The sequence below is a fragment of the Scomber scombrus genome, chromosome 14 (assembly GCF_963691925.1).
Source record: "Scomber scombrus chromosome 14, fScoSco1.1, whole genome shotgun sequence".
NCBI classification, from domain to species: domain Eukaryota; kingdom Metazoa; phylum Chordata; class Actinopteri; order Scombriformes; family Scombridae; genus Scomber; species Scomber scombrus.
This window is the reverse complement of record NC_084983.1, coordinates 11,560,464-11,587,846: the sequence shown is the minus strand read 5'-3', so window position 1 is coordinate 11,587,846 and position 27,383 is coordinate 11,560,464. Positions and strand designations below refer to the sequence as shown.

Sequence of the window (27,383 nt, the reverse complement as noted above, 5' to 3'; positions counted from 1 at the left end):
ACAGACCTGTCAAATAAGATTCTGTATTAGTTGCACCAGGTGTAAATATCTCTTTTTACTATTTTATCCCCTACTCTGTCCTGATGCAGGTGGAATGAAAGAACAGGATTTAATGTGCATCAAGCTTCATGGAGTTAACCGAATAGGCCTAAAGAAGATCATTGACTTCATCTACACAGCCAAGTTGTCACTCAACATGGAGAACCTGCAAGACACACTTGAGGCAGCGAGCTTCTTACAAATCCTTCCCGTGCTGGACTTCTGCAAGGTCTTTCTCATATCTGGGGTAAGAAAGCAGACACACAAGCCACAGCTACACGTCACCACAAACATAACAGAGACATTAATGCATAAGGTCATTGAAATCCTTATGTCCTATTATTTCAGCCAAAGATCATTTCAAATACATGCTGAGGTTTTATTAAATATTTATTTGCCACAACATTTTGGATTTAGACTTCAGTAGAAGTCCTGTAAGTGTGTCTGTGGGTTAGAGGAGGAGACACATTTCACAAAGGATTTTGTGTGGGCTATTGATTGTGTGTCAATGTGTCTGTATTCTTCTGCTAGAATTTAGTAGAAACTGTCAGAAGTTATATTTTATTATAATTTCTCATCCAATCTCAATTTGATTCTTTTTCTGGTAAAGATGCAGAAAGTGAGCAATGATGAGTGACTGACAGCAACAAGGATTAGTGTCTGGCGATGAAGCAGAGGAGAGTGAGGTTAAGTTGCCAGGCAGAATTACCAATTAGTCTTGATAACTTTGCTATTAAAAAAAAAAGTTTTTCAACAAACTTGATAATCGTGATTCTGAAAAGGGCACCAGGTAAATTGTTTAAATGCTCCAATAGAAAATAGCAGCAGTCAGTATAAAAATGTCCTTGAAGTGAACAAAATAGGAAAAATTGCCTATATTCCTGTATGTTGATTTGGAGTATTCAGAAGGTTTGTGCTTGTTTTAAGTTTTGAATATCACTGAAACATAACAAATTAGAGTGCACATTAGTGCTGCAACTAATGATTACTTTATGAATTAATAATAATTTTGTTCTTAATTATTGCCTATGCTAATCACAAATTGCTAGAGCCCATATTGAAGCATTGCTTATTTCTCTTGCCATCAGACTGAAGACAGAAGGGTGTTACATTAACAGTGATAAAACAGAGAAAACGGCAAATCCTCTTGTAAACTTCTTATGTTCTGTGTTACAGGTGCACACTGGCTGTTAATTTGCCTTTGACTGCAGCGTCCCTCATTGCTTAAATCACAGATGTTTTGTTATTTGTCCAAGTTTATGCATACAAGTTTGGGAGATCCAGTTATTCATGTCCTGAGATGTGACTTCAGTCTTAGTTGCAGTTTTCCAAGATTTGTATTTCTTCTTCCTTGCAGGTTTCGCTCGACAACTGTGTAGAGGTGGGGCGCATTGCTAACACGTATAACCTCACAGAGGTGGACAAATATGTCAACAACTTCATCCTGAAGAACTTCCCCTCACTGCTGGGCACAGGAGAGTTTGTCAAGCTACCATTTGAACGGTTGGCTTTTGTACTGTCCAGCAACAGCTTGAAACACTGCACTGAGTTGGACCTGTTCAAGGCTGCCTGCCGCTGGCTACGCTACGAAGACGGTCGTATGGACTATGCCTCAAAGCTCATGAAGAACATTCGCTTTCCCCTCATGAACCCCCAGGAGCTCATCAATCACGTGCAGACAGTGGACTTTATGCGCACCGACAACACCTGTGTCAACCTTCTCCTGGAAGCTAGCAACTACCAAATGATGCCCTACATGCAGCCAGTTATGCAGTCAGAACGGACAGCCATCCGCTCAGACAGTGCCCACCTGGTCACGCTGGGCGGTGTTCTGCGGCAGCAGCTCGTTGTGAGTAAGGAGCTGCGTCTGTTTGATGAGAAGGCTCATGAATGGAAGGCGCTGGCACCTATGGATGCACCTCGCTACCAACACGGCATTGCAGTCATCGGCAACTTCCTCTACGTGGTGGGAGGCCAAAGCAACTACGACACCAAAGGCAAGACAGCAGTGGACACCGTGTTCCGGTACGACCCTCGCTACAACAAGTGGATCCAGGTGGCGTGCCTTAATGAGAAACGTACCTTCTTCCACCTCAGCGCACTCAAGGGACACCTCTATGCTGTTGGTGGAAGGAATGCTGCCGGGGAGCTCGGTGAGTTTATTTCCCAGCTTGTTTTTTTTTTTTTTTTATCTCTCCTGTTGAGCAACAACAGAAGCCTTTAATTAATATTGTATGAATTTATACACTTAAATATCAAGGAGTAGCAGGCGAATGAATGTACAGTTTAATAAGCCTTGCTAACGCTGGTAATCGAGTGTAGTGCCTACACATCATTTGCTGTGTCAACATGACGCTTTACATAATTTCTGTGTAATTTAATCAAATTTAGATGATGTGAATATTATCATGAACACCTCTACAATCTAATGACATTTCAGCACATGCAGTATTTACTCTGTAAAGCTAAATGTTCAGTGTTAGTCATCATAGCATCACAGACTTTCTGTTTCATCACTATGATTGAGTCATTTTTTAAAGCTGTATTTCAGCAGCATTTTGAGGGTTTTTGATAATATTGTGATGTGTTTCAATATTTGTTCACCTTGTAATATAATGCAATTCAATACAAAACCACAACATGCACTCTTAAAAACGTATTGTAAGGTTGTAAGAAGCAACACGTTTCTGATACAGTCTCGATAAGTATTTAAGATTCAAGTGTACAATGGCTGCATTTGTGAAGACGCTGCATCAGATAGCATTGAATTATACATGCTGAGACGCAGCTGAAGAGGATTAAGATGTGGATGATTTGTCACTGACATTTACTGTAATTGTAAAGGGGTCTTATCAGCGCATCTTAAGTCATTAATCTGCTGTTCATATTTAAAACTTAAAAAAAAAATTATGAGTCACAACGCAGCTGCACAAAAACAACACGTATCAGTTCATTGTAGTTTTCTTGTCGATGCTGAGTAACCAATGAGGAATCTAAGCAGCTGTAACTGTGGACCACAGAGAGGTGCCACCCAGTACTTAGATCAGGCTCTGTAACTGCAGCGGAGGGGCAGCCACTGTGCGAGCAGTCCTCTCTTCTGGGTTATAATTAGACCAAAGAACACGGCCCCAATTCACTGCCTGTCTACACAACTGCCTTTTTTCTGCTTTACGTTTCACTGCCCTTTCACTGCGTGTGGTTCAGCCCCGATGTTTTTCTAGATGTGGCCGGCCCCTGCGTTACATTTGTTCAATCTTGGCAGGTCGCAGGGTGGGGTTTTTATTGTTTGTCAGAAATGGACGGATTATAAAAAGAAAAGCAGATATTTACAGGAGGAAGTTTACCATCTTAATGCCAATCCCCAGTACGCCTGGTATTGTGCTGCTTTTTCTTTGAAAATAATATGAGAAAAAACATATTTTTGGGTGGGGTAGTTAGTTTGTAATACAGGTTTGTCAGACACATAATACTATTTTAGACTATTATATAACTCTCAGTCAAACTAATGAGAGAAAAAAAAATCACATCCCTGTCACGTTATTCAAGACTGTAAATCATATTCAGAATTGCAGCGTGAACTTTTTAATGTAAATGGAAGCTGCACATCAGAAAGTGTTAAGTTGTTTTTAATGGTCTTTTAGGCTCGAATAGGCTCTTCTAATGAGCTGTTATACAGAAGCAAAATGTTCACGTCAGTAAGGATCTCTGGGTCGTTTGCCGCCTTTTCAAACAAAGCAGCCTAATTTGGTATTACAGATTTTCTTTTTGCTATCCTGTTAATCCTCTGAGATTATTGGAACCAATCAGACTCCACAGTCTATTTTTTTTGGGTCCGATTACTGGGTCCTGACGCCATGTTTGGGACTGCATGTTTCATAATAACTATTAAAGGATGTCAACAGCTACTAGTGTGACCCCTAGCCTGCAGGGAGAGAAGTTCATTATATGGGAATGAAGCCCTTTTCAGCTGACCACAGAAAAATCGTAGAGTAAATAAGCTGTTGTTCAATTTTAATCAGTGTACTTGTTAAATGAAAGCACTTAGGATATTGGTCTGTGGCCTCTGTAGTTAAATCAGCAACATTTCGTGATCATTCGCACTTCAGTTTCTGACCCTGCTATGCAGTTTAGATGTGCTCAGTACAACTGTCGTCTTCTGATACGTTTGTTCTTCTTCCACCGAGTGGGTGCGAGATTACGTGCACTGCTCAAGGTCACTTTGATGGTCGTCGTCGAGCAGAGTGTTTGATACAGATACCAAAAAGCTCAAAGCACAAACTCTTTACGTAATCTCTAATTATCGAGGATTGTATTTTCCTCGAGGTAAAGTTCTTGAAGTCTAGGCTCGCGCCCAATCACAACTCACATGTTCATGGACCCTGATTTCCAAGCCACAAATTACTCACCTTTTTTTTTCAGCACCCCTCCTGAATCCCAGTGTCCCTGTTCCGAGTCCTCACAGACTTAGTGAAACCAACCTCAGGGACGTTAAGATAAAGCATCTTACAATCTAACAATCTCCCTGTTTCCTGTGCAGCCAGCGCTGGTGGGGTTGTGGGGATGTGTACTCTGTATTTAAATCCATGTTTTAGCTCCCACGCTGAGACCCTCTAAGGCCTCATTTGCTGCTGTTTGTCCTCCTTAGTTGTGTCTTGACCTACTTTCTATTAATTTGTTCTTTCTTTTTTTTTTCTCCCCTTCATCTTTTTCTTAAAGCTACTGTGGAGTGCTACAACCCAAGGACAAATGAATGGACATATGTTGCAAAAATGAATGAGCCACATTATGGCCATGCTGGGACAGTGTATGGCGGTTATATGTATATTTCAGGTAAGTAAGTTCATTTTTAATTGGCCCAAATAAAGAGGGATATGTTTCGAGAGCCCCTTTTAATGTACGACTGTGTTGCGAGTTTAAAAAATAGATTTCATGTCTCGCAAGTCATAATAGCGGTGTGATTTCCAATTTTCTTTCTTCCCGAGTATTTCATAGCAGCAAACAGCTGATTATATCTAATAACATTCAAGGTTATAACATGTATTCCATAGTTACCTTGCTTGATACCTTCCTGCCAAGCTCTGCTGCATGTATCATTGTGTATTTACAGTGAGTCATTGCTGTGTTTCGTTCACATTCAGTGGAAATATCCAAACCGAAAAGTTGTCATCAAAATTTGACTTGATGTCACTAAACAAAAGCTTCTGCTGCATTTGTTTGGATACAGTGCGCCAGTTTAGATTGGTAGATACTTGTCAGACATTCAGTTAGTGTTTTTCCACTATTTTATAAATCATGTGAATTCCTGATTCAGAGCCCTCACACACTGATTCAACTATGCCGAGCACGCAGGTGAATTTAGTTCAGGTCTGTGAGGGGTCAGTGTTCAGGGCACAGGGTGGACACTGAGGTCGGGCCTTTGGGCTGTCAATACTCACTCTTTAGGTGCAATTTCAGCACTCATTCACTTCATAGGATTGAAAACAAATCCTGTGTTATGGAGATGAGCCCTAGTTTCCCAGTGTGACAAATCCAGAGCGATGCTACAAGGGAGGGGGGGGCATTGGGAAAGATGGAGCAGAGTAGAGGAATGAAGCCTGTGTAGGAGGTGTAACACAGAAGAGCCAGTGTTAATCCCTCCTGGCTGTGGGTACCGTCATCGTTCAACAACGCAACACATGAGCATAAACATTGTTCATAAAAGGTTTCCAGCAGCGTAGGTTTTTTTGTACATATTTTTTGGCATCACAGAGGTTGGAAAGTAAAAAAAACTAAAGAGAGAAGGGGAGTTTATTGTCATTGTACGCTGAATAGCATCACTGAGTAACAGTCACATGACAAAGTTATCTCTAAACACATGAACGCTGCTTTGGTCACATCATTATATTCATTTAGAAATTAAACTAGTGAAACTAGTTGAAGTAAAAAATCTGTGAACACACAGCACCAAAAGAAATAAACACCAGCTGTGTGACAAGTCAATCAGTTGGATGTAACAATGTCAGAATGTCAACCCCTGCACATGACTGTCTATATTTAAAGAGATGGTATATTGGTATTTGAGATGTCTCTTTAGCCTCAGTGAATGAACATACATTAACATTAACTTCTTTGCATTAGTTACATGCCGTACTTACGAATACAAGTCAGAAGGCTTTAGGCAACTAAAAATAAAATATTGAAAACCTCAAAGTATGATGCCTATTTATGATTTAAGGTGCTGACCTGCCCTGTTATTCCATGCACATTTTAATGACTGTGCACACAACCAGTGAGTTTAATTTTCTAATCCATAAATCTCATTATTCCTTCCAAAACAAAATTACTGACGATTTTTGGTTATCTTTCATATTTTTATTTTTTGGTTGTTGTTGTTTTTATTTTTTTCCAGCTCCTCACAGTAAATTGCACAACTGCCGTAAAAGTATTTACTTGTTCTTTGGTCTCGCCCTGAAGATTTGTCCCTTTTTTATAATTGTAGTGCTGCAGGAAGATTTGTCACTGTGTGCATTCATGTGAAAAAGTTAACGGTGCATGTAGCTCTTTTAATTTCACTTCATATGAGCTAACTGTGCTGGAAACAGGCATTACAGGGGGAAAAAAATACCTGCATACATGATTATTATCATTGATTATTTAAACACTGATTTTGAGAACATGTTTCTAATTAGTAAATATTGCACTTGGCAAGAACAAGAAGTGCTGCATATTTGGGACCGCACAAACCACATGATTTGGCAAGCTTAATATTACAGTGGAGCGTCGATGAAAGCCACATTTACACTTTTTAAAATAAATAAACTGAAATGATGAATAACATAGTAGTCACGGGCTGAGCTTATCTGCTGGTAGCCAGCTGCTTTTCACTGATTTTAGCCTCAGGCTGCACTCTGCAGCGCACAGTATTTATTGCTCACCCTTATGATAATCTAATGGCTCCGTTTTTTGTTGGGTTTCATGTTTCAGTGATGCACTCAATAGCAAGCCAACAGCCAGGGAGATATCACCATTTTAACAGCTGGCCGAGCTGTGACACAATGTCACGCTTTAAACCTGCAGCAGCTGAAACTACATGTGTGCAGAAACGAGCATCTGTGTGTAACAGGATTGAGCTGGTCAAGCAGTTCTGTGAATGCAGGTTACAACACAGCCGATACCCAAGCAGATTATAATGGGCTCACATTTCACTGTGGGATGAGCTGGAGATTGCCGTGCTTTTCATGGAAAACATGCAGGTAAACCAGCTTTTCCAATTAGAGGAATTTTGTCTCACTAAGGCCCTGTAGCACCCACGGTCTGGGGGGAAGGGTTTGCAAGTCCCACTGTGCAAGGTGACCCATGCTGAAGTGCAGTTCTGTGTCCGTGTGTCACAGCGGATCAGGTCACTTTCTCCGGCTGTGCTGCTGCGCTGTCTGAAGGTATTCTGTCAGCCGGATGAACCTGACAAATGCACTCAGCCCACAGACCATCACAGCTCAAGTGGTGTGGCAGAGTTCAGACATGACTACTGAACCAGTGCAGAGCCAGCCACACCGCCTCCGGACTACAGTCTTATCTGAGAGATTAAGATCTGTGTGAAGATCCTGCGGTCTTACAATTCAGACCATTTTTCAGTTATTTACCGAGACCTCTACTGCCGGAGCACAGTGATCTCTGAGTAATTTAGCCTTAGCCACTGTGACTGCTGAGGCTTCATAGAGCACAGTTTTTGTTATTATTTTGCAGTTATTGGAAATAAATTCAGCTTTTTTCATCATGAGATATATATATTATTTGTAGTTACAATTTGCAGGTGATTTGCAAAGAACTTCATTATTGTTGGGACCGGTGCAGCCTGGGTGTAAGCTGACTTGGGGTTGTAAGGTGGAAGTTGCATGTCAACATTTTTGCAATTAAGCTGATTTGTCAAGGCCATTTTAAAATTGATTCCTAATTAAATGAGTTTATGCTGAAAAGTGTTGTGACTTGAGACCTCACGTATGTCATTTTTCCAGATTGAAATGTCAAAATAAAGAGTTTGACTTGAAGGGTGCGGTAATGCTGAGCGGAGGAGCACAGGTTAATGAATATATCTTATCATATGTAAATGAAAAACACTGTGGGGTTTAAACTCGAACGATTTAAAGTTGTTCCAGAAATGTAATTTACTTTCACATTCCATACAGAGTTATATGTTAATGTGGATCCAGATGTTGTAGCTGTCCTATGAGAAAACAAATCACTTCTAACTGTTAGCCTGTTTTTCTTTAGTATCCTTGAGGGATTTTACTGTATTATTGTTGGTCCACAGACAAGCACGGATTGTTAGGAGCATAAATCTGGACACTCTTAATCATTGTGGGGTATTTTTGGAACCTGCTGAGCCCCCCCTTTTTTTCAGCCTCACCTCTGTGTCTACTCTCCATCTTCTCTCCGGGTCCCACTTGTGCCGGCACTGATTCAGTCCGCCAAGCAGGTCACCGGCCTCACAAGGGGACTCAGACAGAAAGAGGAATGTGTTTATATTGTAAACTGAGGGCATACGCAGCAGAAAACACAAACAATAACCCAGCCGATCTGTCTTTTGCTGTCTATGAAGGGCAAAAGCTTTTAACCTGTCTCTCTGAATGTCTCACTAATGGCACTTATTAGATATTAGGATCCCGGGATACTGATCAGACATCATCAGGGAGAGGCCAAAGCCGTTGATCTGAATCCAATAGCAGCGGGGCCTCTCGAGAGGAATTATAAGGACTTTACGTCGACTCCAGCACTGTTTGCTTGTCAGTGTTTTAATAGCAGATTTGCCCCGTGGACTACTTGGATAAAGAAAATGGATAGTCAGCCTATCTTTGGATGTGATCAGTTAAAGGAGGTGCAGCATCACAGATCTGAGTCACGGCAGCTGAATAGACAGCTTAGGCCTCAACAATAAAGCGAGCGCACGATCACCGGGCAGCAGCAAAAGAGGGATTCAGCCTGTATTCGGCATGCGCTGCAAATCTTCACTGCATTTGCTCCTAGTCACTCTGCCTAGGGGGGGGAGGGATGGGCTTGCTTCCACCCAAATGCATGCTGGGATTGTGTTCCTCTTTATTTTAAGCCTTCCCTGTAGACATGTCCTGTTTTTTTTTTTCTCCCTCCCCACTTTCCCTCAGCTTTTTGTTTCCTGGCGTTTACAGTCTGTTTGTCCGTATGGATATGAGCATTTTGTAATGTTCCTTTTTGTAGTGAGTGCTCATCATCAGCATTATTTCACATTACAGAAAGTCCAACTTGTAAAATGAGGGTTTATCCTGTTTATTGGTTGTCAACTTGATTCAAGCTTTGAGAATTTGGGATGGAGGTTAGAGAGATGTGCAGACTTCATCCTGATTCTCGTTCTTTATAATGTTACTGAAGCAACTGTGACCATTTCCAGTGTTGTGGCTCGGCCTAGATACATGAAAATGTATGTTGACGTGGATAAATCAGTCAGTGATCAGTCTGATTGACAAGTCTACAAAGCTGTTTTCCTCTTCCAAATGATCAGTGTCAGGGCTAATTAGTGCTCTCTCTTTTTTTCCCTTTTTTTATGTTCCTGCTGCAGGGGGAATCACTCATGACACTTTTCAAAAGGAGCTGATGTGCTTTGACCCAGATGCAGATAAATGGACTCAGAAAGCACCCATGACCACAGTGCGCGGCCTCCACTGCATGTGCACGGTGGGCGACCGCCTCTACGTGATCGGGGGAAATCACTTCCGAGGCACCAGCGACTACGACGACGTGCTTAGCTGCGAATACTACTCCCCCGCCCTCGACTTGTGGACACCTATTGCCGCCATGTTACGCGGCCAGAGCGACGTAGGCGTGGCCGTGTTTGAGAATAAGATCTACGTGGTGGGCGGGTACTCGTGGAACAATCGCTGCATGGTGGAAATAGTACAGAAATACGACCCCGAGAAAGACGAATGGCACAAAGTGTTTGACTTACCCGAGTCGCTGGGTGGCATCCGAGCCTGCACACTCACAGTTTTCCCCCCTGAGGATATTTCGGGCTCGCCCTCCAGAGAGTCGCCCCTCTCAGCACCTTGATGAGCAAAGGGGGGGAGCCCCTGTTTTGCTCGTAACCCCTCCCACCCATCCAACCCCCTCAACAAACACAACCTTCTAGACATTGTTTGCACTTCCTCTTTGGACTACATCTGTACTGCATCCCCAAGTATCCCCAAGCCCACCTCCCCTAAAGCTGTGCAGAAACCCCCTCCCTTAAGTGATTAAACTTAAATACCGAATCCGGTTTGGCAACCTAATTACACGTTAATGTTGCATACTCGGTATATTTTGGCAGGAAATACCTTGACTTGAAAAGTGACTTTGCAAATCAACTTTTCTACCTGATGTCGACAAAAGTTTTCTTATGTCTCGTTTCTGTAGGCGTTCTACCTTGAGACTACCACACTGACTCTCTCTCTTCTAGTCTATGCCATGTTAGTTGCAGGTGACCCTCCCACCCCCACCAGAGAGCAGAAGTGTAGGGACGAAACACAGCTGGTTTTTAAACTCAGGGGTTGGCCCAGGCCCCATCAACGTCTCTTACAGTTTCAGTTCTTTCCTGCTATTGCTAAGAAACTGTTAACAAAATGGTGTTTTCTAAATTTAATAAACTTGATTTTGAAAGTAATGAAATGTTGTCGTCGTTACTGACTGCAGCAGATTTCAGGACCATCCTCAACAGCCCAGAGAGCTGTAGTTAACTCGTGTAAAGCTCTGTGTGGTTTATCCTAATGTGGCCTTAATTTTCTGCATCCATGTTGAAGTTCACAGAGTAGAAGGTGTTTTTACTCTGATGTGTTTCTACCTTTACGATAGATAGATAGAAGACTGGTTGGTGTGGATTTACTGTACATACAGCAGTTGAGTTAATTGGATTAGGTGGTCATGGTGAATGATTGGAGCGACGCTCTTTGTCTCCAGTGCAAGATGTGTGGTCCTTAATCAGCTGTGAGAGAGAAGTTGGCTTCATTTGTCTTTGTTTTGTAAACTTCAGTGTAATAAATGAGTCTCAGAAGTGAAATGCAAGATTAATCAGTCTGTCTGTAGGGAACGGTCACTTTTCCTTACTTGTTATAAACAGATTATACTGCATGGTTGTATATAAACATTTAGAGGAAAAATGTTATTCTGACTACATCCAGGATTACATTTTTGATAGAAAACTGTAAAATGGAATTAATTACTGTCAGGAAAAGTAAATAAGTAGACATGTCAGCTACAGAAAACTGCTGCTAGTGATGTAAACGTTACGCTGCAGACCGATGTTAACTGGAAACTGGTGCTTCTACTTCTGTCGCCTCTCCTCCTGGCGTCATGACAGACGGTAATGTCACCCGCAATCTGCCCACCTGCTCCTGGGCGATTAAAACCTTAATAGCAGCATATGGTGTCCGAGACGTTTGGTTCATGCTGTTACCAGGAACAAAAGGTTTGTGTAATCATCAGGTGAGTTTGGTCTGGAGCTTTAGATCCTCATTATATTCTCATTATATCCCCTTAATTAGGCGCTGCAGTGGTGCCTCTGATTTTGAATTTTAATGTGTGTGCCTGTCGTGCTCATAGCAAGAAAATCTCAGCTGTAGGAAGACTGCTGTTATAAGAGGTTATCTTATAGGATGTGTCATATTGCCCTTTTTATTTCTAACATTTTGAGCTATTACATGTTATATTCTTGTTTTTATCATCATGTTTTACCTTTTGGCCAGAGAGCCAGAGTGTCTTTTTTTTTTTTTTTTTTTTTTTTTTTTTACAGGCATGTCTGGTTGTTTTTAGTTATTTGTGATGCTTTGTCACATTGTTTTGAGCTGTTCATAACATTTTTTTTTTGGTTGCATTTTGATGGAACAGTTTGCATCATTCTTCGGAACTTTAAAAACAGGGTGTGTAATCCTTTTAATGAATCGAAAGTCCCAGAATGAACCCGAGTGAACAGAAGAGCCAAAACGTGACAGGCTGAGCCACTGGCATACATGACAGAAGACGGCAAAAGGCGAGAAATTTATCATCGTTCTCTCTCTCTGGCTATTTCACTGAGAATAAATCACACACCGATAAACCTGCACCTTCGGTATCACCTGGATCTGGAGGCATTCGTGAGAGTCAGAAGAGAGGATGGAGTGATGCTGTAGATAAATCTGAACACCTGGAGAAGATGATACAGAGCAGTGCGCCATGTTAGGCTGTCAAGGGACTGAAAATATGCTGCCTGCCTACATTTCTATGTAGTTTATTAGAAGATAACTTAAAGTGCGTTACATACTCTGATACTGAGAGGAGTGGCATGATAAATGTTCAATAAAATATCTCATTAAAGATGGTTGATAGGAGATCATATAGACCTTTACTAGCATGATGTAAATTTATCGGTGGTTAGATTTTGCCATAATGTTTACACTGTGGCATTTGTCCCTTTTTAATATTTCAGATTTTTAAATTAATGCTGGGCTGCTTTATTATCAATATTGGATTTTTTTTTTTTTTGCATCAGTGTGAAGAAGTATTCCTGTGTGATTATTTGACCTGTTTCTCATCTGATTTTCCCTTCATCCGCCAAACCAGACAGCCTGAGTCTTTACAATCGCTCTGCTGATTTTTGCTAGATTTTTTTTTAAAAGCAATAACTGATTTTTAAATGGATTTGGCACTTAATGCCCCTCAAAAGAAATCATTTTTGACTTTATCAGAATCAGATTGCAGAGCGCTTTCAGGACAGATTTGAAATGACACAATCTCTCTCTCCCAAAAAAAAAGAAAAAAAAGATGGAAGATAAAAAATCATCCTCGACATATCCACAGTGTCTGCAGCACATGATGTTCTAGATCCAGAGAGTAATTCCTGCCACATGGTTGCATTGTTTTCCTGGTGTTTATGCCGAGCCAATGTCAATATTGCATGACACAGGGCTTTGTGTTTCCTGAAGACTGAGGGTTTTGGATTTTTAATGAACAACGTGTCCTCAGTGCTAAAGCAAAGAGAACTGGAGCAAGAAATTACAAGCGTTCACCACTCCCTCCTCCTCTGCCTCCTCCTCCCCTCCGCTTCACTACCTGTGTTTCTTTGAGGATTTCATCACCACTGGAGGCATGTTCACTTGATTCATGAAGCAGATAAGAGAGATCTGTGTGTGTGTGTGTGTCTGTGTCTGTGTGTGTGTGGATTACAGCCTGGCTTCTGACACATGAACACGCCACACATTTGCAGCTCGGCGTGTCTCCAGACTGCTCCACTCGTCTCATCCCAGCCAGAAAATGACCTAGATTCTCCAGGGCCGGCCTGCTGGATGTGTTTACATACACGGCACACTGGTGACATTGTCAGTCAGAAAGCATCGCTCTCAGCAGCGATGAAAACACATGAGGAGAACTAAAGCTCCAATCCACCTCCCATCATGATGAAATACTCTGCAGAGCCACAGATCCCTGCTGTCCTCCGACTGCATGCATGATGGTGTTAATGGCTATTGATCCTTCCGGCCAGTTGGCAGACAGCCAAGGTATGCTGATGTTACTCCTGCTACATATATTTGTTTTCGCACTGAATCAAAAGCTGCTTGTCATTATTAGACTACCACAAAAGGTTTCAGGTCTCAGAAAGGCTTACATCTCTTTTTATTTCCCTTCTCTCTCTTGTCTTTCATGAATATTCAGAGAAGGTCAAGTTCTTCCTCTCCTCTCGAGCTCTCCATCCCCCGTGACTGTGTCCTGAATAATTTGTCCCTGATTCATCTCTTGTTCCAGTGCTTGTTCCTGCCCCGGCTGTCGTGTTTTTTTTCTTGTTGTTGTTTTTTTTTTATAGCTGAGGTGGGGTGGGGGGGCGTAATTGGGATTTGTTTTTGTTCAACATCTGGCCATTCACCAGCCCTAGATTTCAGTTTATGCCTCAGTTACATTCATGTCTAAAGGTATTCTGCCTGTGAATTGCTTCTGTGTGTTTGTTGTATTTAAAAACTGAGAAAATGGAGTGTAACAGCACCTGTTATTGGTTGGAAAATTCACCCTTTTCCCCCCACATTCTGCATCTTTGCACAACACTTCCTTTCTGCATCTTGTTTTTAAAAAAAAAATCCCCATTCAAAGATGTTATGTTGTGTTTTAGGACTTTTTTGTGTCCAAAGTGTTTCTCCTGCAGCTCAATTTGGATGCAAGACTCATTGATGGACTGATGGCAGCCCGTCTCCAAGATGTCTCCCTAGCTTTCAGCCCAGTGTATCCTGGGATATGCTCCAGTGCCCCCCTGACAATGAAAAGAGAAAAAAAGCAGGTAAAGAATATAAATGGGGGGCGTACAGACATAACGATGAAGCCCGCTGAGAGTTTTTAACTGTGAGAATACTCCACTGAGACTTCAAAGAATATGTTCTTTTAAAATGAGCCATTTCCTGCAGACCAGCAAAGAAAGAGAGAGAGAGCGAGGAACTGGAACAGTTCAGCCGCTCTGGGAAAACGACTTAACCTCAGTGGGTTAAATACAGCTCTGGCTCTGTGTCCCTGCAGGTTTCCTACTCTGTTAAAGATTCAGCTCAGAGCACCTGAGCTACAGCTGAAGCCTTTAACAAACTCAAACAAAACAAAAGCAGTGGTCATACATTAAAAACATTCATGCTGATTCTAGAAATGTATGAAGACCATTTTTTTTCATGTGTAGTCAGCTAGTTCATCAACATGATATATAGGTAAATGAGCTTAAAGAAGACGAACATTGCATTAATTGGAAAGTATTTGTCTGTGTTGATGATTTATGTATAAATGTTGATATATGTAAATGTTGATATCAAATGTATATTTATATATCAACATTTATATGTAAGAGGTTGTAATATAAAGTTCAATCAGACTCTTCAGATGTGAAAGGGCTACACTAAAATGTGAACAAATAATTAGGCATTATTATTCTCATGAAATTGCAAGACATATTGTTAAATTGTTGAAAATCACATAATTATTGAGCACAGTTTATGTCAAAGTGTTTTGGTAATAATAATAATAATAATAATAATAATATATTAATTATTCCCCATTCTAATGTTCCCCTTTTTTGTGACTCTAAAATACATCCATATGTAGAACAGATAAACGATTGAATTGCTGCTCTTTTCTTTGCAGGCTCTCAATTTGTTTTTGCTCTTAATTCATGTAGTAACTTTACATACACAACAGTGTCCTGGTTTTGATTTTGGATCTGATGTTTACATTGAGCACAAGAAACCTGATTATTCATCTCCATGTAAACCTGGTTCTAATGGTGTCCAGGTTTCTCATCATCTCTGTTATGTCTTGATTATTCAACGTATCAGATGCTTGTTTCTCTACCAACAGAGAATGATGCGAAATCTGGATTAGGTGTTCCTATCGGAGCACTTAAGGTAGCATATCCAGGTTTTTCAGAAATGGGGACAAGGGTTAGGGTTAGGGTTAGGGTTATACTGGTTTCTGAAACCAATATATGGCTCGACACATAACACATGTGATCATAACCAGCAAATTAATACACGTAAATACACTCACTAAATGTTACAAAAGTCAAACATCTTTTCTTTTTTTTTAATGCCTGCAAACAGAGATGCAGATGTTTCTCAGTTAGTTGTGTCATTCTAACATGTATAATATAAAAAGAAAGAAAACAAAGACCTCAGGATCTCATCTGAGCTCTAGATGTTGGTTCTGGTTCTGTTTTCTAACTCTAGCTGACTAAATTGAGTTTTCTACAAGGTCTAAATCATTCCTGTGGACTCTTTACTGTGACTGAAATATAATAAATTATAATATGGCACACTGGAAGTCATGGTTTTGAAATCTTTGACATCTAAAACACTTTCTTCAGCTTAACATGAGCGTCCTATCAGTGGTACGGGACAGTGTTTCTTTCATGTGTTCAGATCCATCTGAAAGTCAGAGGATTTTTCTGGTCTTAGATGAAAAGAAAGATGTCATGATTGTTTGTGTGTTTGTGTGTGTGTGTGACAGTGCTTGATCGATAACTTCTCCTCTCCAAGCGGAGCTCAGTTTCAACCTCCTCAGCTCTGTCCTGTAGCCTATAATGCCAGGTTGACATGGTTACCTCACCTCCTTCATATGAGGAAATGGAGAAAAAAGAAAAAAGCTTCATGAAACGCTCTTGCTGAGCTATCCTGGGGAGTTGAGAGGAGAGCTCTGTCCTGCCTGCCTAGAGGAACCTTGGGGCGCGAGAAGGGAAACGGTGACAGAAAGCAAACATTTAGCTGCTTCTTCATACACAAACTCTTACTGTCTCCCTGCAAGTGAGCCTGAGCTCATTCTCATCCCTGTTAGTAGAGCAATTAATTTCCATTTCCACTCCATTATCAGTGAGTGCATGCCAGAGGTGGTTGTGATTTCTACAATGTTCTTTGCAATAATGTCCTCTAGTGGCCTATTTGGAAATAAATAAAAGGAGCTCTGACTCACACCGGACCTGTTCAGAAAGATGTCTGGATGATAAAACATGACACACCCAAACAGAAGGGAAGTGGTCAAACATGCGTCCTGCTGCATTTACATAAACCCTCTACTCATCCTTCCTGTGACATCAGAGTTACACATGGAGACAGAAGTTAATCTTTTTATTTACAGTTTTTCGTGGTTTGAGCCAAGACAGATAGACACTCTAAGACTTAACAGGAGTAAACAGGATGAGACGCCTGCAGGGGGGAGATCAGTTTCTACAACCACCCACTTAGACCCAGAGTTTCCTCTGATGGAAGCCACTGAATGCCCAAGAGTCCCTGTGTAAAAAGCTGGTTTTAACACTAAACTGCATCTCACTCATTTAGAGACGAGTGCTTTGATTTGATTGGCACCAATTCATTTGTTTTCCTTCATCTTCTTTGTAATATTAAGCCTAGAGGAAACCCTTCTACATTTAAATAAAACTATTACGTGCTCGTGTTCAGTATGTTTACTGGCCCTGCATGTCGAGGTTGGTCTAGTTCTAGTAATGGGCGCTGATGGATGCCTGACCTACATTGGACGTTTTATGCCCTGTAAAAGCAGACTGCAGCGGGTAGAGGGAGCAGCCATTATTGCCCCTGCTGGTGGATTACTAATAAGAGAAAAATAACATTCATTTTTCCAAGCGCCAAATGCAAATTAATTTTTCATGAATAATTAATTTCGTGAAAATGAATGATGGTTTTGAATAGGTTCCAGCATGATGCTATGAGATGAACATAATATTACAACCTGCGATTACTTTCATTGCAGTAAAGCCTCTTAAAGCCTCGGCTCCTAGCTGCTGCCATGAAATACTCTCTGTAAAGATTGTGTTTTTGTTTTTTGTTTTTTGTTTTATCTAGAAATGAAATGATCACTCTTTTTTTAAATTTTCGGCTGAAATAAAGGATATTCACACTACATATTTATACTTATCACCTTAGTATTTCCATTTCATGTTATTGTATAATTCTACTTCTTCTTCTACATTTCAGAGCGAGATATTATACTTTTTACATTTATTTCACAGCTGCTGTAGATGGTACAGATTCAGATATTTAATTGCATACCAAACCTACTAATTATATGTCATAAATTATGATGCAATTTTATAGATTTAAATGATTTTTGAAATTAGTTAAAATTAGTTAAAATTTTCTCCCGTCAAAAAATGCCAAAAAATTCCATGTTACTGTATCAGTGACATAATTATATAATATAAATAACATAATAATAATATGACACTAACCACTGAACACCTGCCAAATGTATTACATGTACTTTTTATGCTTTAACATTTTACTGATACTCCTTATGTATGTATAAATACTTCTTCCAACACACATTTTGCAGGACTTTTGACAGGTGTAACATTTGAGAACAGTTTTGTCCCTCATTGCTTTGAAACCTCACATTTCAGAGTGCTGTTTGCCAGCTGAAAAAGGCTCTAACTGGTTCTGAGACTAATGTGACCCAGCTGTGTTGATATATTTATCATTTTTATTTTTGTCTTAATGTCCTTTTTTTGCCCTTAAGTGCAGACAGACCACCTTCCTCCAGGTCTGAATGTGACCAGCAGAGGGCAGTAAGAGGACTTTCTCTCCACAATCCTTAAAGCAGATTACAGATACTGCACGTTCCTGATGTCTGCTCTAATGACACACTCACTCATTCTCATCTCTGTTGTGAAAATAGTTTTGGATGCTGTCTGACTCTGACTGAATTCCTAGATTACTTAATGACCCTTTAATGTCAAGTCTGACATTTTAATATGTAGGGGAGAACAGGGTTGGTTGTCAAATTCATCAGATCTCTGTCCTTAGAGGGCGCTGTTAAAAAGTGTTGGTGCTGAAACTTTTAGAATTTGGTGAGAGGACGTTTAGTGTTTTTCATGTGAATATGTAAATATGCAACTCTTCATTGTTTCTCTTCTAGGCTTTTACATGATGGGTTTATAATAAAACAATCATTAGCATTAAAAAGTATGAAGAGAGGGCTATAGTGAGGTAGGTTTTTTCTTAGCTAAGCCAAAACATGTGGTTGTTAGCTTTGCTGGTAGCAAAAAACCCCAGCTTGGGATGCTTGTCATATTCTCTTCGGGGTTGGTTATCACATGTTGGCATATTCATATGGTGTGATATATCTGGTCCTTTCTTTCTTTTAATAGAGCAAAATGACCAGGAACTTTGTCAGAAAGACAAACAAGGACCAGACTCCTCCAGATGTAAAGGTCAGAGCAGTCAGAGAGGTGAAAATGGACAATATTGTCATATAAGGACAGAAAAGGCACTTATAGGAATGATTTTTCCTGTTTTTCTCTTGGTGCAGGGGATGTGTTGTATTTTAATGAAACTAAACATTTTAGATACATTTTTAAGATTTAAATAACACAGAGACAACCAACCCCATATTGTGTGACAACCAAAACCACAATGGGGGTGGTTGTCACAAGTGCACAAGACATATTTGACAGCCCATATCTTTTGAACAGAATCAGCAGAAGGAGAGTAAGACCACTCTTTTTCTACCTGACACTTTAGGCTTTCATTACAAATGAAAAGGGAATCTTTTTAGTGTATGGTTTACAAGGAATACAAAGGAAATTAGAGTGTGACTACCAACCCCATTCTCCCCTACTAGAGCTAACAAGGAGAGTCATTTTTAACTCTTGTCTTTTTAATCATCATTAGCCATAATGCAACACCTGCAGGTTGAATTCCAAACTTCATAAATTCAAAAAAAACACAACAACAAAAAAACTCATACATAGACTCATAGACTTCATAAATACTCAAACTGAAACAAACAGATACTGTACTTTAGTCACTGTGAATCATGCAGTTTTAGTAGCAGATTAACAGTGAACTGGGTGGCAGGTACTGGCAGACACCAAGTTCCTAATGGAAAATCCCAAAACCTGAATTCAGCTGATTCACAGTTTTGTATACGTACTATCTATTCATCAGAATGAGTGTTTACTGAATGAGATAGCAGTGATTCACCATGACTTGCAACAGTGGCTGACCTTGTTGCAAAACTCACTAGCTTTAACTAAAATTAGAAAGCAACCTCCATCTGTACCGCCACCAATAAAACAGCATCACATCTGAGATTCATCAGGACTGTTATTCACTTTGTCTTCCATATAAGATGTCAAAGATGATAAACAGTTCAGGGGAGCAGAACATTTACTGGTAAATGTCCTCCTACGCTTTTCTGTATTATCTCCGCATTTTTTACACATCACATCTGTGCTTCCCCTAGATGATCTAACTTTTAAAAACTGTTTGGCGTGTCTCACCGCCTGCTTTGAAATTGAATTTTGGCGAGAGGATTAATTCGTTAGAAGCAATATGCAGACAAATATCAAGCAGATCATGTAGTTATCCTTGATGTTGGTATGTCCATTAATTATCATTTATTATTATTAATTATTATTTTTCATCTTTTTTTAATTTTACATTATTTAGGTTACAGTTTGTATTGCAGTTATTTATATTTAATAAATAGGTTAGATTACATTTTGAGATTTAAAAAATGTCAAAATGGTGAAAGACGTCTTTTTGAAAATTTCTTTACAGTCACGTAATGTTTCTGTCTCACATTATATTTAGTTTATACATTTCTGTGCTCTGCATTCTTATCAAGAAAGAACTCAGATTTAAACCCCAAGGGCAGCTGCAGAAGTAAAGTACACTCTGCTTCTTCATTTTCCTCTTATCTGTATCACTGGTTACCAGCTTGCTCACTGAAAAATGTTTCCGTGTGTGCATAAATGGTAAATTTCCTAATGAACATCCAACGTTTCGCAAGAAGAGGTTGTTGTTTTTTTCAGAAAAGCCAAACCACAGCAATTTGTATTGGTGATACATTCTGTATGTGTAGTTTTGCTCCTCTACAAGTGCATATTTGAGTTGTTTTGGTGCAATTAATGCTCTGTCAATTGTTGAGGTTTTTGCTAAACCTTTTGTGCATAGGGTGAAAGTACATTACATCTTGATCTGTCTGTTTAAAACAGGCTGCAACCACCACATGATACTGTACGCTGATGTGTTTTCTATCACAGTGGCCCATTCATGTCAGGATTTCCCTCCCAGTTTCAGGGCGACTGCACTCAGGCTGAATATGTGTCATAAAAGCAACATCTTGAGGCCATTTCAGCGACTGAAATGAGTCTGTCTGTTGTGTTTGCAAATTACAGATGTTAGATGTCTTCCATGCAGCACCCTTTAATATAAGTTGTGCAGTGCAGTTGAAAAAAAAAAAAAAAGATGCCAGGAGCGCTCGAAGAAACTGGCAGCAGGCAGAGTCAAAAGGAATTATAACGTGGCTGCAAGACACGCAGATGGAAACTTGCTTGAACATGAGATAAACTGGGAGGATTTAAATATTGGACTTTCTTCTCTCTCTCATCATGGCAAAAAAAGAAAAAAAAGCCAGAAGCTTCTCACCAGCCCACTGGATGACTGGAAGTCTCAGCTGGAATGAGACGAGCCTCACAAAATCCATATCCGCTGAAGAGGCTGCTGTATGACAGCTGGAAAAACAGCTCCTAACACTTGAGCTCACACACACTGACATAACTTCCGACAATGAAAGAGATGGAAAAACACCCGTCCAAACCCTGATAAATGACACATTTTGACATATGGGTGCAACAGTTTTACTGTAAAAGCAATGTTTGTCATATCATTAAAAATACATACATACATATGCAGCATCTCCAGTTTGACTTTGTGTGCCTCACTCTTAAACTTATATTTAAGGAAATGTCCAAGAATCAAAAATTAAAAAACCACAACCAATCTAGGTTCATAAATACAGTAGACTACATAATAAAGCAGAATATTATTCATTTAAAGGCCTCAAAACCATAAGTAATCCAGTCACTCTTAAATTAGACACAAAAAACTCTCACAGAGAGGTTTAAAGCATACCAACAGTTATGAATCTATTATTTTCATCGTATTTTTTAATATTAGTGTGGATGTGGTGTTTATCTTATTATGTTCAGTTTTTTCTATTTTAAAATAAGCAATAAAGACTCTTTAGTGGATACAGCTGATTTTGATTAGTTCCTTTTAGCCATGTGTGGCGGAACATCTCTAAAAGTAAAGAATAAATACATACTTAAAGTACCATACACTGTAAATGATTTCTGTAAATTTACAACAGGAACTTGGCAGTATCTACCTGTTATTTTATAATACAGTACTTTATTTTTAATAAAAACAGAAATCTGTAAAATTACACTTAACTGACCGTTTTTAACGTAACTATAATGTATTACTAAAATACAGCACTATAATGCTAAAGAACAAGCCATCTTCAGCAACAGTATCATACAGTATTTTTGAATTTTGGGTTTGGCAACAACCTGCGCTGCACATGAGAAACTGGATCTCTCATCTAACGGAATATTTCTTGAGTAGCAATTTTATTTTAGTAAATAAATAATTGCAAAGTCTATCAGTGATGATTACAGGTTTTATATGTGCACTTCAAGAGAGTTTAGAGAAGTTTAAGAAAGTTTAGTTTTCTTTCTTAAACAGTAGTATTTATTTATTAAAAAATGATTCTGTTTTTGATTGTGTGTATGGTCTTGTATTATATGTTATCATTTTGTGACAGCAGAAAGCTGTGGTCATGTGTTGCTCTCCTGATTAGTATTTGTTTTGCTGTATCAAAATAAAAATTAAAAAGAAAACTAAACGCATATAATTCTGACACTGGGAAATTCTCATTAGTTTCAGGTGAAACAACAGGAGCTGTATTAAGCCATGGATGGTCAGCCTTGAGGGTTGTATGTGAGGGGATCCAGCCCACCTTCTTGACTGGTTTGCCAAAAGGATTTTGTGAGAGAAGGCTGTATGTCATGTTTTTGTTAGCATTAGCAAGTAATTATTTGGCATGTGCAATGCACAACTTCTTAAAAAAATAAAAATATATATAACGAACCTGACTTGTTGAAACAGCTTGAAACAGTAATGCTGAAACTGAAGGAGATTTAATCTGTTCTGCAGATGTTTATGAAAGGCCAGAAACAAACCTGACTCGACTTGTACATGGACTGATCAGTGCTGTATGAATGTGCTATGCTGGTACTTTTCTTTAAAATCAGAATGAATAAAAATAAGTATTAATTTTTAAAGGTAATGAAAGTATTTTGTTTACCACCAAACATGATATATATCATGATTGAATAATGTAAATTTCATTACATTATTTTCCTTAACACAAGTATAATCCTATATTTGTGTGATTATTACTATGCATGTAACCTGCTAAGCCAATATTAAGTTAGGTTAAAAAATCAAGCAGATGTAAGCTAATGTATGTTTGAAAAATTTAGTTAACTTTAAGTAAAATTTTGTAGCAGTAAACAAATGTTAATTTTACAGTAAAATAATGGCAACCCAGCTGCAAGTTATTTACTGTAAATTTAAATGTAAATATTTTACAGTGTATAAGGTTGTATCCCATTAACTACAAATGATTTGGAAAGTAATTGACTTTAAATATTTTATCTTACTGGCACATTCTTTAAAGTCCTGACACCTGATATGTCAGAGCAGACCAAACAAACAACAACCATTTAGAATTGGAAAAAAAAGAAAAAAAGACCAAATTAACATCATGTGTGCTTATTGTTTGTCATCTGGGTTTCTTTTTCAGGACAATAGCGCTGATGATTGCAATATTTTTCTGCAGCTGGCATCCAATTCATGTCTCTTGGAGCTTTTTTAGCACGCTAACTGTGTTAGTCGTTGAACAGTGTCCAGTGTATGTTGTGTGAAATGAAGAATCCTGTTTCCCCAAGTACTTTCAGAAAGTATCTTTGTGCAGATAATCAAATGTTATAATGTAGCCACAGTTAATTAACTGTAACAATGCTGAAGAGTCATTTCCCACTAAGTGTCCAGTATTTCTGTTCACTCTGTCACAACAGTGTCATGCATAGAGAAGCCAGCTTCCTGTTTCCTTTGCCTCTTGTGCCTCCAGAGCAGGACAGCCAGCAAAAGGAGCAGCAAGAAGCCCAGAGCTCCCCCGATGAGTCCTGCTTTCAGAGGCAGACTGTTGTCTCTGGGATGGTACATCATACAGGACCCTTTACTTTCTCCAGCATCATTCACTGCGAACACACAAACCTCTGCAATGTGGTCTATGGCTCCCACTCTGCCGCTTCTTTGGTCCTTTCCAAACGTCCAACTCCTTTGCCCCTCTACCTTCACAGTATAACTTGTGATTTGTGAATTAGGTGCGCACCACTTAACAACAACCACTGACCCGTTCCAGGACACTGTTTTCAGGTCAGGGGCCATTGGAATCTCTTTATGCAAAGTTATCCCTGGACACAAGCAGCCAGTGGTGGCTTTAAGCACAGCACAGGAGGGCTGATTCTCAAGACAGGAATCATAGTCACATTTCTGAGAAGTCTCCCCACCGTGAGACACTGTGGCAGGTACAATAGAGGGGTCCATATCCCCATCATCATAGTAGTCATCCGGGGGGAGCGCACGGGTCTCGTGTGGCTGCCCACTTGGTCTGAGAGGTCTCGTGGGATTTGTCCATGTGACTTCGGATGCTGTTGGCAGGGGAGTGTAACCTCTTATGAAGACCAGGCAGATGATTACCAGGGGAAAAGGAAGGTCCCTGCGTGCAGCCATTGTGCGGTCTAGAAACCATAGAAAGAAAAATTCCATCAGTGTTTGGGAAAATATGATTTTTTTTTTTTTTTGCATGGGACTGAAAAGTATCACCCCCTTGGGCTTCTAGCAATATGTGCATTTAGAGAGTCAAATTATTTTTGTTAGGCACGAAAGAGCCTTAATGAAGACAGGCAGTTATTTCTCCCCTGACACAGGGCATGGCAGAAACAAATGGTTTATGTGAGCCTAGCTTCAGCTGGAAAATAACACAAAACCCACAACATAAACTGTTTCTGAAACCAGAGCACACTGCTTTCACTTATGAGTAAGCAAATGACAAAATGTGGACACTTAAGTAGTTTAAATGTATTTTTCTGTGGCATGTTTGTGAAAGATTCGTAATCTTACACAGCACTCCAAGGAACAAACCACATTTGTTAAGCTTTGGAGGCACTTGACACAAACTCAGCATTCCAGGCGGTGTTGCACAACAGGTCCAAATGGCTACACACCCAAGATACAGTTAAGTCCTATCAGCTAGATCCAGTTACAGTAAAGCTGCCTTTTGCCTTTTTTTTTATTACAAGAATCCACACAGATGTACCTGAAGTACACTCTGTGGTGGGTATGCAGAGCGTGTTAACAATAGAGCCCATTCAAAAATCTCCTCAGATACGTTGTGTTTAACTGCATTGAAATCAGAGCAGGAGCCCCCATGAATACTAATATACTCTGTGTCCTTTACGTTCGCCACAGTTTAGTTCAACTTGCCTCTGTAAAGAGAAAAAATATGTGAAAGAAATGAACTTACCTGTTGATGCAAAAGTTTGTAATCCTTATATGTCCCTAAATGTGGGTGAGCTTCTTTCTCTCTTCGTCGTCCCTCTACTTGCTCTCTTGCTCTCTCTCCCTTTTTATATGCTTTCCATCTCCCCAACAATCACCTCCTTCTTTCTGCCCTCCCACAGCCCCCTCTCTCCCTCATTCCCGACCCTTCTACGCCAGCTCCACCCCTCTTCTTGTTAAATCGTTAACTCAGTGAGTGTGGATGCTGTAATTTGGTATTAGTTACATCACTGCAGTCCACTAATGTCTCATTTAGTGAATCATGTGGATTCCTGTTGCATTCCTTTGCCGTGTGCAGGTTTTCAGTGTGTTCTCACTTGTTAATGAGTTCTTGTTTTCCTTTTTGGGGTGAACAGGATGGAGGATTTTCTGTGCAAGGGCATTGATTCATTGGAATTTGTCATCCATGACATATGGCAGTGGCTCCAGACAGCCTATCCCTTCTTCTAAACCCCCATAACCTCTCACCTAAATAACATTTATGACTTAGCGTGAAACTGTAATGCCAAAACTGAAAGAGGTTGAATCTTTTGTGCAGATGTTTATGAAAGGCCGGAAACAAACCTGACACGACTTGTAAACGGACTGATCAGCGCTGTATAAATGTGCTATGCTGGTATTTTTCTTTAAAATCAGAATGAATAAAAATAAGTATTCATTTTTAGGTAATGAAAGTATTTTGTTTACCACCAAACATGATGAGAAAACACAGCTCGGTGTTATCCATATCCAGGGAAGAAATGGACAGAACAAGACAATTTTTGGAAAAACAACTTTATATGGCAGCTGTGGCCTTAAATCCCTCTGTAGTCTACACACACATCTGTTTACTCTTATGTTGAGCTCAGTGTGCACAAAAATGCACTTCAATGAGATTGCTTTGTCCTGTATAAAAGAAATTCAGCATAATGATAAGCTTAGCTCAGTCAGCTCTGGTGGAGTCAGTTCAGATTTTTTAACATACTGTATGTGTCACATTCCTGCTACAGTATGCAAAGATTTTGTTCCTGTCCTTCTTGTAATTCAACAGCACTTCATTATTTATCATCTTTATTCCTTTATCATTAGTGTATGTATTGGTTCTTTCTTTCTTTTGTGTGTGTGGTATCAGTGGTACGGGACAGTGTTTCATGCATTCAGATCCATCAGAAACTCACAGAAAAAGGATTTTTCTGGTCTTAGATGAAAAGAAAGATGTCATGACTGTTTGTGCGTGCATGTAGTAGTAATGTGTGTGTGTTTGGGTATGTTTATAAGTTGTGCAACTTGTGCTGTGTCAGACTCTAAAAATTAACAACATATATCTATTTGTGCCCCATGTACCCATGGCAATGGTGTCACAGGAAATATAAGAGACAGCAGTGAATTTTCCAAGTTAGAAATATTTCAGATGTGACTGGATGTGACACAAATTCAAGCAGATGGTTTGTTACATAATCCCAAAATACGTTCCCTCTATTTGCAACAGACCACGTCAGTTTTTCCCGCAACAACCTCGGCTGGCTGGGATGGGCCTGCTTTCCTCATCAGACACGAATCCACAAGGAGTAAATTATTAACTCAAATGGATACTGCAAGGTCACATGTACAAGCCCAACACTCAAGTAAGCTATTAAATGAATGGCCAAGAAGTTTTGATTTTTCTACATCTTATGGAAAAACAATCAAATTCTATCTCTAAAAAGTACATAGTAACAACCTCTCTTTCTCTTTCTTTTACTGTTTTACTTAGTTGAGTTGCTATGGCCCACTGACTCTCTGGATGATAATTAAAAGTCAAAATAGACTTACAGAATTAAGCTGAATAGTCTCTTTATTGTTTTTGTTTTGTTTTGAATTTTCATTTCATCTATAAAACTGAAACTGGAATGAGGCAAAGCAACACATCATTTCAATAATAATGTAATGAATCAGCCTACACATTACATTACAAGACAATTCATCATGAAAAACCAATAAAATTGTAATTAATAAACCCATACATTTAAATTAAACTGGTTAAAGTGCTCAGTATTTTAATTTTTGCGAAGAGTCGTTCCAATAGGAAATTATTAACTTATGACTTATTACATGGCCTCAGTATCGTTCATTATTAAATCAGTCTACAGTGCCTCCTAGAGTCAATATAATAAGGAGCAACAGATTCCTCCACAGAACAAAAACAGCCGAGATGTGGGTGTATTATTATTAAAGCAAAGAGTCAGGCAGGGTCTGTGCCTTTTCAGTTACACAACTGGGTGTGTTGATGGCATTAATTAGTTTTTATGATGGATTACTGCGCTGGGAGCGGCTCATCAGGTCATGATGCGTTTGGTTAATTTCCAAAATTGAAATAGTCTGCATTCACAGCCTGCAGATTAGTGCTGTGGGATAAACAGTTGTTTGCTT

The 27,383-nt window shown here is 39.5% G+C and overlaps 1 protein-coding gene across 2 annotated transcripts in view; it reads left to right on the top strand.

Annotated features, from left to right (window-relative positions):
- The window catches only part of klhl13 (kelch-like family member 13), a 36,088-nt gene extending 25,366 nt beyond the window's left edge, over nt 1-10,722 (top strand). For both annotated transcript variants that reach the window (XM_062433438.1, XM_062433439.1), the window contains 4 exons: nt 90-286; nt 1,397-2,192; nt 4,756-4,869; nt 9,605-10,722. In XM_062433438.1, coding sequence (XP_062289422.1) covers nt 90-286; nt 1,397-2,192; nt 4,756-4,869; nt 9,605-10,092 — 1,595 coding nt within the window. In that variant the 3' untranslated portion in view covers nt 10,093-10,722. The remainder of the gene's footprint in view (nt 1-89; nt 287-1,396; nt 2,193-4,755; nt 4,870-9,604) is intronic.
- Nucleotides 10,723-27,383: the final 16,661 nt, after the last annotated feature.